Source organism: Perna viridis, chromosome 14 (assembly GCF_037379345.1).
Source record: "Perna viridis isolate PV_CMFRI_1.1 ecotype Kerala chromosome 14, ASM3737934v1, whole genome shotgun sequence".
Lineage (NCBI taxonomy): Eukaryota > Metazoa > Mollusca > Bivalvia > Mytilida > Mytilidae > Perna > Perna viridis.
The window spans coordinates 26,907,565-26,920,993 of record NC_142458.1 but is presented as its reverse complement, the minus strand read 5'-3'; the positions used below and the strand labels follow the sequence as shown (position 1 = coordinate 26,920,993).

Below are 13,429 nucleotides of genomic sequence, written 5' to 3'. Positions count from 1 at the left end.
TACAGATACATGTTTGTTTCACCTCTATGTCAGGAAATATCATTTACGCTGTGGTTTGCAAACGATGCAAATTATTTAAATGGACGATATATACTTATCGGAGATTGGGCAGTCATTTTGGAGAGAAAAAAACGAAACTTCAGCCATGGACAGAATTTTCCAGTCATTGAAAATTTAAGACGAACCATAGCGTCTATGACATGCAAGTCTACCCAACAAAAATGTAGATGATTTGGGATTAAACACTTGACACATGTCCAAACAAATGACACAAATGTATACACTACATATTATGGACTTGAGTTACATTGGTCTTCAAGAGATGTAATAAAGAGTGCGTTTTGAATTAGCTAATAGCCAAGCTAATGAACTGCACACAAATAACCTTATACGTTGTATGTACATCAAACGAATCGGGCACACATTTAAACTATGATTTATATGAATTTAAGCTCTTAATATTGAATGAAGTTCCAAAATTGTTACATATATACAAGAAGAAAATGGTAGCATAAAGTGTAGGCTTCATTTTAAAGGTCATGGTGGCAAAGTCAGTTCAGTCAATCATCATTACAATTAATGACGTTAGATGCCCTCCGAGTACATGTAGTTACAATCCATTCAGAATAATTAGGTTTTATTAGTTGTGGGTTTATCAAATCAAGAAAAAAGATTAATAATTACTTCTTTATTCATACTGATGCTGTGTATCAACAGTTGTCAATTATGTGTGATTGGAAGCCATGATGTCGTTGTTAAAGTCGCTATAGAAAAAAAAAACCAAACTAATTCTTGTATTCTGTTAAAATTCAAGTCAACACCTAATACTTACATTTTTGCATTTTTTTCATTGATACATCTTTTTAGACTTTTAATGTGAACTTTTTCTCTTATTTTCGGATGCATATATATTTTTCTCTATGCAAAGCTATATGTAATTTCATACATATGGAAAAATCACATGTATTTTCAGTGTTATATCATACATTCATTTCAGTATCAGTTTATATGATAATCGGACAGAAGGAGATTCATGCATGTAAAAACTCCGACAAATTCACTTTCTTTTTTAGAAACAATAACAAGTACAAACCAAATAACTAGTTAAGTTGTTATTATAGTATTATTGCGTAAGGTTTTCCATATTGATCCAGTTATTTGTCGGAGGCTAGCCATATTGGACTGAGGCGTATACAATAATATTCAAAGAGGTAGACCTAGGGTAAGGGACACAACTCTAACAAATCATTGGAACATTTGTATTCACCATTTTACAATAATCTCATGTAAGCATCAAAGTAACTTGGACTGACTTCACTCTGTTTCAAGGAAAAGCTTTGGTGAAATTAAATTTGATACAAACTTATCACTGATTTCAAAAGTTATATCCCTTGTCCTAAGTCTACCTCTTTAAGGAACATATTTGTTTTTGTTCTGATGGTGACATTGAGTCAGTACGGCAAATTTTCCATATTTTCCATTGAGGGAGTTTGTTGTTCTGTCTTTCGGATTGTTATTTTTGAATTTACTTTAATCTGGATAACAGTGTATTTACATTATAATTACCTGTACATATACCACAGGACATCTTGCACAAAGTTTGAAGTATCGGATCAATACATGTTGTTTTATCCTGGCAATTCACTAACGGAGAATCCATGCAATGTGTTTGTGCTGTTGGCAACGTCGTTGGCGGTGCTATGAAAATATTTTGATATTGGAACACTCGTAACACTTTCCTTTTTTATGTTTTTTAGCAAATTCTAGTTGCACTTATAATATTTCAATATAAGGATTATTAGGCCATCAATTCTCCTAATGTTTAGTTGAAAAAAGTACAGTTTTTTTTGTTGTTGTTTTCTTTATTCATATGCTCCATGCTTCAAAGAATTTGCAAGACGCAATTTCAGAAATATAAAATACAAACAGTAATCACCAAAAGGTCTTCAATAAACACTCCTTTAAGTAAGCTCTGTAAGGCCCCGACAACAAAGGTAATAAAATCTTTGGTAACAAAATGATAACACTTCTTCAAAATAAACTTAAAAGCCAAATAACGACAACAAAAACACAAGTGCCCAGCATCTTCTGACTGTAGACATGCGCATGTATGCGATGGGGTTAAGCCTTAACCATCCCCCTTTCATTGTTAAGGTAAAACTGATCTGAAACAATAAGTACACACATCATAAAATTCATTCAGAAACATATCAAATTCTCCTTCATGGAATACCTCAACAAACAACACATAGAAAAAGTGAGATACATTGTATAAAATTAAAGAACGGTCGTAGTTACTGAAATCTAGCTCAGAACAAATTAAAGAATAACCATCAAAATTACCAGCATTAGAAATAATCGGTCAGTGCAATTCCAGTGGACTGGATTTGGAGTAGTATCGTCAAGTACTAATATGTTAAGATCTAGTGTCAGTGCAAATTTTATCGAGTTGGAATTAGGGGTGGAATATATGTATTTGTGGAAACCAGGTTCAAAGAATAGACAATAATTTGAAAATCGTATCCTTAAAAAAGAACGTCATGTCTTCAAAAATCTTCATGTATATGCACTTTGATCTTTCGCTTGTTGAATAAGTATGAAACTTACTATTTCAAACGAAACGATTGCGCTTCAAATCATTATCATTGAAATTGATTTGTAACAACTTTCTTATTGATAGATTTTCTGGCAACATCCCTTCTAAACCTGCGTATGGAGTTCTCATATAACAACTCAAACGTTATGCTATACTGCTTACAATTAGGTTTCTGGAACAGGGTTATGTTGCTACGAAGTCATCACTACAGAAGTCTTATGGTCGTCATCATGAACTCGTAGATCGTTACGGTATATCCATCTGCACCATGATAACTGATTTGTTCAACGTGTCATGAATTTCTTTTTCTCTTTCGTTTACCCTGGACTTTTACTTTTGTTACTTTGTACGTATTATTTTTTGGTTATTTAATGTTCTTTGTTGTGTGTGTTTGTTTTCCATGTCTGGTATTTGTTCCTGGATTACATTCTTTTGATTTCGGCTAGAATCTTGGCTCCTTTGATTACTCCCTCTAGCTAAGCAACTTGTTTTGGTACCTTGACTAAATACAAAATACCATTTATATATATTACAAATTCAGATATGATACACGTGTGGCATGAAGTAACATCAGCAACATTAGAATCAGATATATAGGAAGATCTATATATAAATATATATTGTACAAATGTATACAAGATGTACTCAAATCCAAAACTATCGAAATAGGAAGTCAGATTCATCAATGAGAGGATGAATTATGTGCAATACAAGGAATGAAGCCTCAGTGTTTTAGTTTTTTTCTTTTATGAAATTTGTAATACTGCAAGAGTACTCAAACGAACCAAGGTTATAGCGGTAATCAAAGGAATGTATTCCAGGGACAAAGACCAGACATACACAACAAAGAACATAAAGTAACTAAAATCATACATACAAAGTACCAAAAGTAAATGAGCAACTCGGACTCCACTAAAAACTAGGAGCATGGACCAGGTGCACCGGTAGGGTAAGCGTCCTCTGCTTTTCTAGAAACACCCGCCGAGTTGGTCATAAAAAGTCAAGTCCGGGGTAGACAGATGAGGAAAGGAAAACTATGACCCGTTGAATAAATCAGTTTTCATGGTGCTGATGGATACACCATAACGATCCACGAGTTCATGATGACGACCATAAAACTTCTGTAGTGATGACTTCAATCTTGTAGCAACATAACCCTGTTCCAGAAGCCTATTCGTTAGAGTTCTAGCGCGATACAAAAAGTCTGCGTAGTTTCGGCAAGCTCTGGCATAACGTATGAGTTGTGATATGAACACTCCATACGCAGGAGCCGAAGGGATGTTGCCACAGATGGAAGGAAAGTTGACAATTCTGAATGAAAAGTCATCAAGTTTGTCGTAAAGTTTGGTCAATAGTTTTCCCTTACCATCGATTTCTAAGTGTAGGCCAAGATATGAGGCTGACTTCACAGTGTCTGTAGTATCCTTTATCTCAAGTTATTTTGAGTAGATGCGATGTATCACATCCCCGAAATTAGGATTATATAGCGGAAACCGAGATTAAAGGATCTAGCCAAACGATATTCTTTCTTTCTGATCAGATCAGCTATAAAGTCAGCCTCATAAGAGTGAAGGAATAGGTCAGCAAGTAAAGGAGCACAATATGTTCCCATTGGAATGCCGACCGTTGTTGAAAAACACGTCCACCACACTGGACAAATATGTTGTCGATTAAAAATTCCAACATTTTGTAAACATCTTCCTTTGTATATTTGGAAGATGATTTGGAATTATTTCTTACAAAGTATGAGGAATCTCTATCAAGAACTATATAGTTGTATATTATAGGTGTACCATCTTGTTTTGAAAAACAACGATGTATAATGTTTTTAAGTCGGGATTTTAACTGAGTATGGGGAATAGAAGTATACAGTGTTGCAAAATCATAGGTTTTAATGCTATTATATTCAGATAATAGTCTTGAACTTATTGTCATGCAAATTAATAATCATGGTAAATAAATCTCATATAATTTAGGATCAGATAAGTCTGCCTACTGGGTTGGTGAAAACCCTCGAGGGAAATAGCGTTTTAAATAAGAATCAATTCTCATTATTTGTGGTTTGAACCCATTAGAACCATTCTATAAATGAGCTAAAGCATACTTTCTCAGATGTTCCACCAACCTGTTTGTTTTAAGAAAACATTTTCAAACTACGCGTTTTGTTCGTCATACACATACAAGTGACAGTCAAATGTGTCGCTTAAAAGTTCCTAATAAAATGTTGTGTACTTACAACATAAGTTACAGGTGACGGGGCATACTGCCTTCAAAAATCCTGAACAGACTGATGGACTGCAATTGACTCGGTAATCATCATGACAAGCTACAAATCAAATGTTTGTGTTTACGGTCATACTAATTATATTAACTATATTTTTATACTTCAAAGATACCAGTTATTTCATGACCTGTCAATCATTCCAAAAACCTACTTCATGTATGTAAAATATTCTGCTATATATGAGCTTTTAGATTCTGTCACATGTGTACATCTTGGGAAAGATCTGTAACAATGCCACCAAATTCACTGTACGTGAATTCAGTCAGTCATCATTTAACAAATGCTTGATGCATCTTATAATTTAGGCTTCGGATTCATACCACTATGATAATTGGCACTTACATGATGTAGTCGGAACTGTTGTTGTCGACGTCGTGGTCGTCGGCAAGGTACCTATAATGAATAAAAATAACATTATATATTACAATATATAATAGCAGTTTGTGTTTGAAGCCTGATTCAACAATTTATATGGAGAAACATATATAATGGTTAAAAATGAGCTAAATTATGATATCTTCTATTTAACTCGGGCGTCGTGAAAATATGCCATATATATTAAAATACAGAGAGATAATATGAAGAATGAAGAACAGAATATCCATAAATCCAGGGACAAAGGCTAAAGATAACAACATAAACATCAATAGATTCAATAACATCTATCGTTTCTTTTCTACATAAAATACATGTATGGTCTTTCGTATTCATTATAATATTTTACTACAAAAAGTCAGTTGAATGTCTTGTAAACAGCTGCAACAAACCAATCAATGGTGGTACTACCAATCCAAGCTGCATGTGAAGACCAAACAGGTAGGTATGATATAGCCTTAAATTAAGCAAACACTTATGAAACGGATAAGAATAAAACAATAATTTCTAACATTTGAATAAAACTCCAGATTACCAACCAAAGATGTAACATTGAATTTGTGAAAACATCATAAATATACATTTTGTGTGGATGAAAGATTATAAAGCTTTACTTGTAACTTACAGTAAACCATAATGTCTTCTTCGTGTATACAGTCAGTTTTTCCTACAGTTCCCATTTTACATTTCAGTAAGTTGTCCTCCGTACCATTACAGACAACGTCGTCCAGGAATATAGGTACACTCGCTGGTGTGTAGCCATGGTGCTTTCCATAATGTGCATATGACCTACATAAAGGTAAATAAGGAAATATTATTGAAATCTTAATCAATTAGAGACGACGTCATTAAGAAGTATAGGTACACTATCTGTTGTGTAGCCATGGACCGGTGTTTCCATAATGTGCATATGATCATCATCTTTATAAATAGATTAATTGATATTTAACGTGACACCAAGAAGCAACAGGAAGATAAGGCATGCCAACCCCAAAGTTCTACAGGCACATTATTCTGATTAATCGTTTTATCTTCTAAATGCCTTGTGGTTGGCGAAAAATCACTGATTTTTAATTTATATTAATTAGTGATTCGACTACAGCAATTAAATACGAAATTGATATTTAACTCCGCACCAAGTAACTGGCTTTTGAAAGACTTGAAACAAATCGTTGCAATAGTTAGAAATTATTTGGTTGAATTAAATTCGTTTCAGAATAATACGCAATCCGGTTTTTTGAATAATGACATTTACGCGAGAGGGGTTTATTTCAATAATGCAATAAAAAAAAGTTCCCATTGGGAAACAGCAACAAACAAATAACTTCTTAAATTTTCAATTCACCAAAACCATTTGAGTTGATTTCGTACGTTGGTAATCCGAGCTGACGGCATACTACCCGGGCAGCATTGTGAGTAAACCTGTCGTCACAGACTGTTCCTTTCTTCCCGTTAATAGTAACTTCAAGTAGACCAAAGTCACCATTAGATAAACTGATATTAAAGTCATCTGAAATAGTGAATTAAAAACATCTGCGAGTTTTTTTTCGGACTGTAGGTCAGTGTAGATGTCAGATTGTTTAACTGAAGTTTCGTGTTAATACTAGTTATGAGCTGCATATTCTAGTAAAAGACTAGTTACTTTGGAATATAGATTTATAATTTATACACGACCATGTCATATTATGGACTGGAAATTCCGGATTGTAAGTAGGTCCATCCTCCCAAGTCAGGGTTTTGAGTCCACCTCGCTCCCTCAAACCCCTGACATCACTCATTCATATTTAGCGGGTATCGTCCAGCCAATTCTGATTGGTTGCTTCTCCGGGTGAGAGGTAGCAATGAAAATCGATTTAACATATAATGTCTGTGGAAAGGTAAACAATAATACGTGGTAATGGACGATCTGATATAGTAACTGAAAGTTGTATGATGTCACAAATTATGCAATATGAGCAAAAATGATAACTGTAGATTCTGTTTAGAGAATTTACTGAAAAAATGACGTTATGTGTAGCCACTTTGTAAGTTATATCGAAGAGTTTTTATTACGAGTGATTTGATTGGATTTTGGATCCGGGTTAAATTTAAGTTACCCGCTAACAATGAATGAGTGATGTCAGGGGTTTCAGGGAGCGAGGATGGACTAAAAACCCTGACTTGGGAGGATGAAGTAGGTCTGGACCGAAGAATTTAAGGAACGTTTAAAAGTGTAAACTGTTGCAAACCATGTTATTTAGAATAACCTGTTCAAAAACTAGAAATATTTTTATGATATAATTTCTAACGGATGACAGTCGTAATACATATAATTGATCGTAGACAAAACGTTACTTTGAGATTATTTGAAACGCGGAGATAATGACGTCAAATTATACAAAATAACTTGCTTTGCTCAAGGAGAACCAATCGACCAGAAGTTATGGAACACATTAAATATAATTAGGTAAGCATAACTTGTTTTGGACTAAAGATAAGGCACAAAACAGATACATGTTGTACCGTGAATGGCAGATTAAAGAAAATCGAATTCATTCTTAGCATATCATTAATATACATTTTATATATCTCTCTCCCTTAAACTTTCAATACGTCACTAAAAACATAATCAGAATGTCAAACAATTGATTTTGTTCTCACTATCACACAAATTAGATGCACTAATACGAACTAATTTAAAGTCCCAAAGAGAGAAATATGCGTTATAAGTATGTTCTGATGGAGAAAAGCAAAAAAAAAAATGAAAAAGGAAAGTAATAATTACAATAACGGTGTCTCCTCACACTGTTTATTTTGACTGTGAGGCTCACTTGGTATACTTGTGTTGACATAACAATTATTAAATCTATGTTTATATATATAACAATATATCGGACTCTACATGGTTGGCAATGGTACACCTTTGCGATTCACTGTATACATGAATTTGGATCGACGTATATATACATTATGTACAACAAACATGACAAACGTCCGGGAGAATGGCACGAGATTATCTAATACCTTTGTCACAGATGACACCAGCGTCTTCTGAGTGTTCACAATCCAAAAACGTGCTATGTTTGCAGGACCCTACACTATTCTCTGTACCTGTGCAGGCTAGCTCGTCATAATGTATTGGTCCACTTCCGCCTCCGTATATAGACTCGTGGACAGGAATGGCTATGCCTCTAAAAAGGAAGATTATGAATGTTATTACATTCATTTTTTTTAAATTGTATCCATGTAGGTATGTAAATTCGCATTAACTCTATTTGCTAGTAAACAGAAACAATATTAGAGCATTGTATATAAAGTCATTACTTCACGTACACTGCTATCCAAACATGTGCATAGTGCAATTGTTCAAGCTGAAATGGTTAAACGATCTTGTAACATTAAATTCTGTAACCATCTTCAAAATATCAAGGATCACATTTTTTTCCTTTATAAACTTGAAATTGAATACACTTTCGTCTGTTTCCTATATAAATATATATATGACAGATGACATGCCAAATCGAAATTTTATAAAGCAATCGGCCCCTGGTAAATACAGATGCTTTATGGTCGACTTCAAAATAAAATTTTTCAAAATTGAATATGAAGTGGAGACGAGGTAAAATTAGTTAGATTTCAAGTCTCACCGGAAGTGCAACATCTTACAAATTTCCCTCACTTGAAATACGACTGATGCTGCGGGAGGATCATGACATGCTTACACTTCTAGAGCTCTTGGTATGTATCTTGTAAAGATACATGTTACTGTATTTTAGTCTGTGTTTACATTGTCGTATGGTAATCGTCTCTTTCCTGAATTCTCCTCTGTGAATTCCATGTGAGGGATTTTTTTTTAGGGGGTGGGAAAATCTGACATTAGTACGTTTTTGTATAACATGTATTTTAATCTTAGAACTTACTAGTTACTAGTCAGTAATGATTTAAAGAGTCGAGTCGAGAACGTTATATATAAGTTAGAAATGACAAATATAGGGTAATCAGAACAATACAGAAGTGATATGACTGATCGAACTGCATTTTAAAATCTTACGTGTTGCCGAACCCAGCCTCCCTACAGACAACTTTTGCATCAAGGTCAGTAAAATGGTCGCTACAGATAGTTCCGGAATTACCGTCTTTCTCCAGTTGTATATATCCAGAATGAACGTGAGATAACCTCATGTCTGATACTGAAAAGAGATTTGATCCGCCATATTTGTCCTGACATAAAGATATCGAATACTTTATGTTGTACCGTTCTTGTCTAGAGTGAAGGGTCAAGTAGCATAAAGTGGTTTTTATTTGGTTCACGAAGCACTAGTGTTGATAATACGCTACTTCATGTCAATAGAAATGTGTATCCACTTCTTAGAGTAAGGCAAAAGTTATTGATCAAAGGTAAATCACTGGAACCATGGATCTCATGGTAATAAAAAAGAAAATCCATGCAAGGGTAATGAATACAAAAGAAAACATACACATACAATAGAATAATACGTACATAGAAACAGCCCGGTCTCCTGTAAAACAACCCGGACTACACTATAACAACCCCGACTCTATTAAAACAACCCGTATTCCACTAAAACAATTCGGACTCCACTAAAGGTTGCACTAAACAAATGGGATTGAGGTGCACTGTTTCGTACACAAAACTAACCTGGTCTAATTTTGTAAAACATAAAAATAAAAGGTGAAACTTGGTGGAAATATTGTTTGTGGGTAGTAGAGCATTCGTACCTAAATAATGCAATACTTGTGAAGGTAAAAATGTGTAAAATGCTTGTTTTAAGCTATCCGGAAAGATTCAGTTCCTCACAGGATTGGGTTCTCTTCCCTGCACCAACTGGCTGTTTTTCAAAAATGCAAAATTGCGCACGAACTTAAAGAATTAAAATCATGAACAAATCAGCAGAAAAAAGGTACACTTTTTATGTTTTTTACAATAATACCATGTCTACTTATACTTTTTCTGAGAGTTTTACAGTGCCTGATATTTTAGAAAACCTGTTTTTTTTACAATTAATTTTGGGAAGGCACCCAAAATTTATTATGAAAACTGATGTATATTTTTATTATGTTACCATGGCTACAGATGTTTATAAGAAAATAGGAAAGAATATCTATCTTTTTTCCATGGATTTCCATAATGTAAGGTTTTGAAAAAAATATATACTTTTTACAGTAAAAAATGTTGGATTTGCTTGTTTTAGTGTCTCAATATAGCTTTTTTTCCTCAAATTGTCATAAGGTTACCTGCAGTGACCTATCTATATAGTGGAACCAAAACAATATCGAATCCACCAAAACAACTGCAACTCCACTTAAACATCTCGGACTACACTAAAACAACCCGGAATCTACTAAAAATGAAAATATGGACCATGGGCACCGGTAGGGTGAGCGTCCTGCTCCATAATTTTTATCGGTTAAAAACTAGATCGCGTCTTCAATTATTTATTTACGACAGTTTATGTATGTATTGTTTGTAATTAGGAATGATGACATTATAATGCAACAAAAAACTTACCTATGTAAAATCAAGAACAACTTATTTACACAATACAAGTGTAAATGATTGATTGATTGATTGATTGATTGATTGTTGGGGTTTAACGTCCGAGCATCAATATTTCAGCTATATTCAGACGATGAACATGAAATGAGTGACAAAATGATCATGAAATGATGATGACATGAAAAATGGGATGGGACACAAGGATAATAGGGTCGATACATCTCGATCGCAACTAGAAAAAGGGGAGCGCAAAGGTTCCTACTCCTATCGAATACCACAGCAGGGTTCTTTAACGTGCGAGGAACGTGGCATCTTTCCCAACACGGTGCACCACTATGGTTTGCGGTCAAGTTTTCCGTAGTATAGCCTGACAACCCCAGCATGTAACACCGCGAGTACCCCATTCCACCGCCTGGGGCACACATCCCAGTTGCTCTATGGGCAGAGCGCCTAACCCCCGGCTATGTTTCTGAGCACTATTTAGTCGCCTTTTACGACTAGCTTAGCGCTGCTGCAGGCCTATTCTTTTGACCCCTGGACCTGCGAGGGGCAATACCAGTGTTAAAGGAACCAATACATTTGCATGAGAACGGATATAAAATTTATACCTTAATTGAAAACAAAAGCACTGAAATACGGACCTGGAGTTGAAAGTATTTAAAGAAATAATGAAAATAACAAACAAAACTGAAAGCGTCGGGTAGGTGAATCGTCAGGGATGATCCGATTCATCTCTTATCATTGAATGAATTAAAAAAACTTTCTTTATCACCTTTGGTATCAAAACTGAAAAATTTCAAGTTGAACTTTAGAGCGTTTGTTCAAATGGCTTCCATTCGTGATAGGTGTGGCGTTCCAAATGACCTTACGTTTCGCGATGAGTTCTGTTTCACTAATAGTTTCATCTTCTTTAAATTAAAAAAAGTCTTACCTAGAAAGGCATCGATGTTATCAAAAATGAGAACTGCTGTAAGAAAATAAAGTGAAAGACAAAATAAAGTCATATCTTCGTCGACAAATAGCCTTTATAATGGCGGATATATCTCTACTTATTTCCTCGTAATAGTAAACAATTGTGATACCAGTTTTCACTTGTCTTGTGATATAATAATGAAAATGTCGTCACTGCTCGTACAATGAAACATGCAACAGGTTGTTAAGAGCATGATTTGAACCGAAGTTGTTGATGACCTTGACTTTTAAAACATAGCGATTAAGTTCCTGTCTATTGTATTTCTTTTGTGTTCTCAAGACAAATGAATTGGTCTGCAGAATGAATCGTATTCGATTAAGCTGGAATGGAAATAGCAAAGGCGGATGTCGGTTCGAAAAAAGATCAATGTATTTTTCAGTCATCATTAAAATTAGAGTATGTATAAATTGTGACATATTATTTATCAACATCTATTTCGTTTTCTGTTAGACTTAGTAGAGCTACATGTATATTGTTTTCAATTAACAAAGCCGTATAAAAAAATGTTATTTCTTCTAAATTATTGTAAATTGATATTGGTTTGTTGTTTTACTATTTATAATTCATCACCGTTTTTAAGTCGCTAATATTGTTAGCGACTTCTTGCACTCGTAATTTCATAACTGTTCATTTGTATATGATTTGCATAATTATACATAACTGCTCCACCTTATGGTCTCAGTATCGTATTAATTTTCCCATAGACTTCTATAGTGAAGTGCATATTTTTAGGATTTTTTAAAAAATATGTAAATTGATTCAATAAAACTTTCACTTATGTAGCATTTCTAAGGACATGTGAAAAAATAATTTCCCGCAAAGAAAATAGGGTGAGTCCACGAAGATCGGACAGAAAAGTAGTCTCGAACTATAAATAGCCATTTTCCCTACTTTCACTTTCGTTTTGCACTCACCAAACCAACCTTTTCAGTGGAACATTTTTATGATATTATGTTAGATTTTCTTTTAAAAAAGTTCTTCATCTTACAGTGTGATGTTTGCTCTATTTTATAAGTCATTGTTCATATCTTTTGACAAAATATTAGTTTGTAGAGAGGCAGAAAGAAAATGCACTATATTTTTATAGCATCCATGTTTTGACGTACACCTGCTCAGGGATATGCAATACGATACTGGTACCTTATGCTGCTGATCGGTGCCATAAAACCGTCAATTCTAACTTCACACGAGATAAAAATGTATCTCTTAAATAATACCCGTGTACAAGTATTCTACTTGTGTTTTTTAACTTGTATGAGAGCGGGAAGTTAAAATTAAAACATTAAATGATCGGTTAGCATTGAACTTTAAGTAAAATAGCTGAGAAACGCCTAGTCTCCAGTTGATTTGATTGAGAAACATTCGGGTCATCACGGTTACGAAGTCATCCAACTGTAAATAGAGCATATCGCAACTTCACTTGAGGTTAGCCGATCTCAGCCTATTGATGAACTGTTGCGTTACACAACAAAGTCCAAAGTTCAAAAGTAAAGTCGGTACATAAAAAAAACACATCACAATCTCTAATGAGCTTTTAAAACCAACATAATTAAGCCTTTAAAACATTCTAAAATGTCAAGAATATTTCGAAAAAGGAATACACTTATTTTGCTAGTAATGTACACATGAACGATATGTCAAAAGATGTCAAAAGATGTGAAATAGGAAAGAACATGAATGTTTATCAATCGACCTAAAATTTAC

General features: G+C 34.1%; 1 protein-coding gene across 2 annotated transcripts; it reads right to left on the bottom strand.

Moving 5' to 3' along the window:
* Positions 1-678: 678 nt before the first annotated feature.
* On the bottom strand, positions 679-11,942 carry LOC148598826 (neurotrypsin-like). 2 transcript variants are annotated; one of them, XM_088560301.1, is made up of 9 exons: positions 11,684-11,938; positions 9,286-9,424; positions 8,259-8,425; positions 6,627-6,765; positions 5,881-6,044; positions 5,223-5,273; positions 4,833-4,922; positions 1,567-1,698; positions 679-764 (listed from the first exon to the last, which is right to left on the bottom strand). In XM_088560301.1, exons 1-9 carry the CDS (start codon positions 11,754-11,756, stop codon positions 721-723), a joined length of 999 nt encoding a protein of 332 aa, XP_088416427.1. In that variant the 5' UTR covers positions 11,757-11,938; the 3' UTR covers positions 679-720. The 2 variants fall into 2 exon arrangements, with proteins under 2 accessions (XP_088416427.1, XP_088416428.1); XM_088560302.1 differs by lacking the exons at positions 679-764; positions 1,567-1,698 and adding an exon at positions 1,726-2,165 and having other exon boundaries at positions 11,684-11,942.
* Between the last annotated feature and the right edge of the window lie 1,487 nt (positions 11,943-13,429).

What these genes read in the sequence shown, in the direction of transcription:
- LOC148598826 (XM_088560301.1), bottom strand. Translation starts at nt 11,756, where the DNA reads ATGACTTTATTTTGTCTTTCACTTTATTTTCTTACAGCAGTTCTCATT. An exon ending in TGGTGTCATCTGTGACAAAG is followed by an intron (nt 6,766 to 8,258) that starts GTATTAGATAAT and finishes TCACTATTTCAG; the next exon opens with ATGACTTTAATATCAGTTTA. An exon ending in AACAGTTCCGACTACATCAT is followed by an intron (nt 4,923 to 5,222) that starts GTAAGTGCCAAT and finishes TTTGATTTGTAG; the next exon opens with CTTGTCATGATGATTACCGA.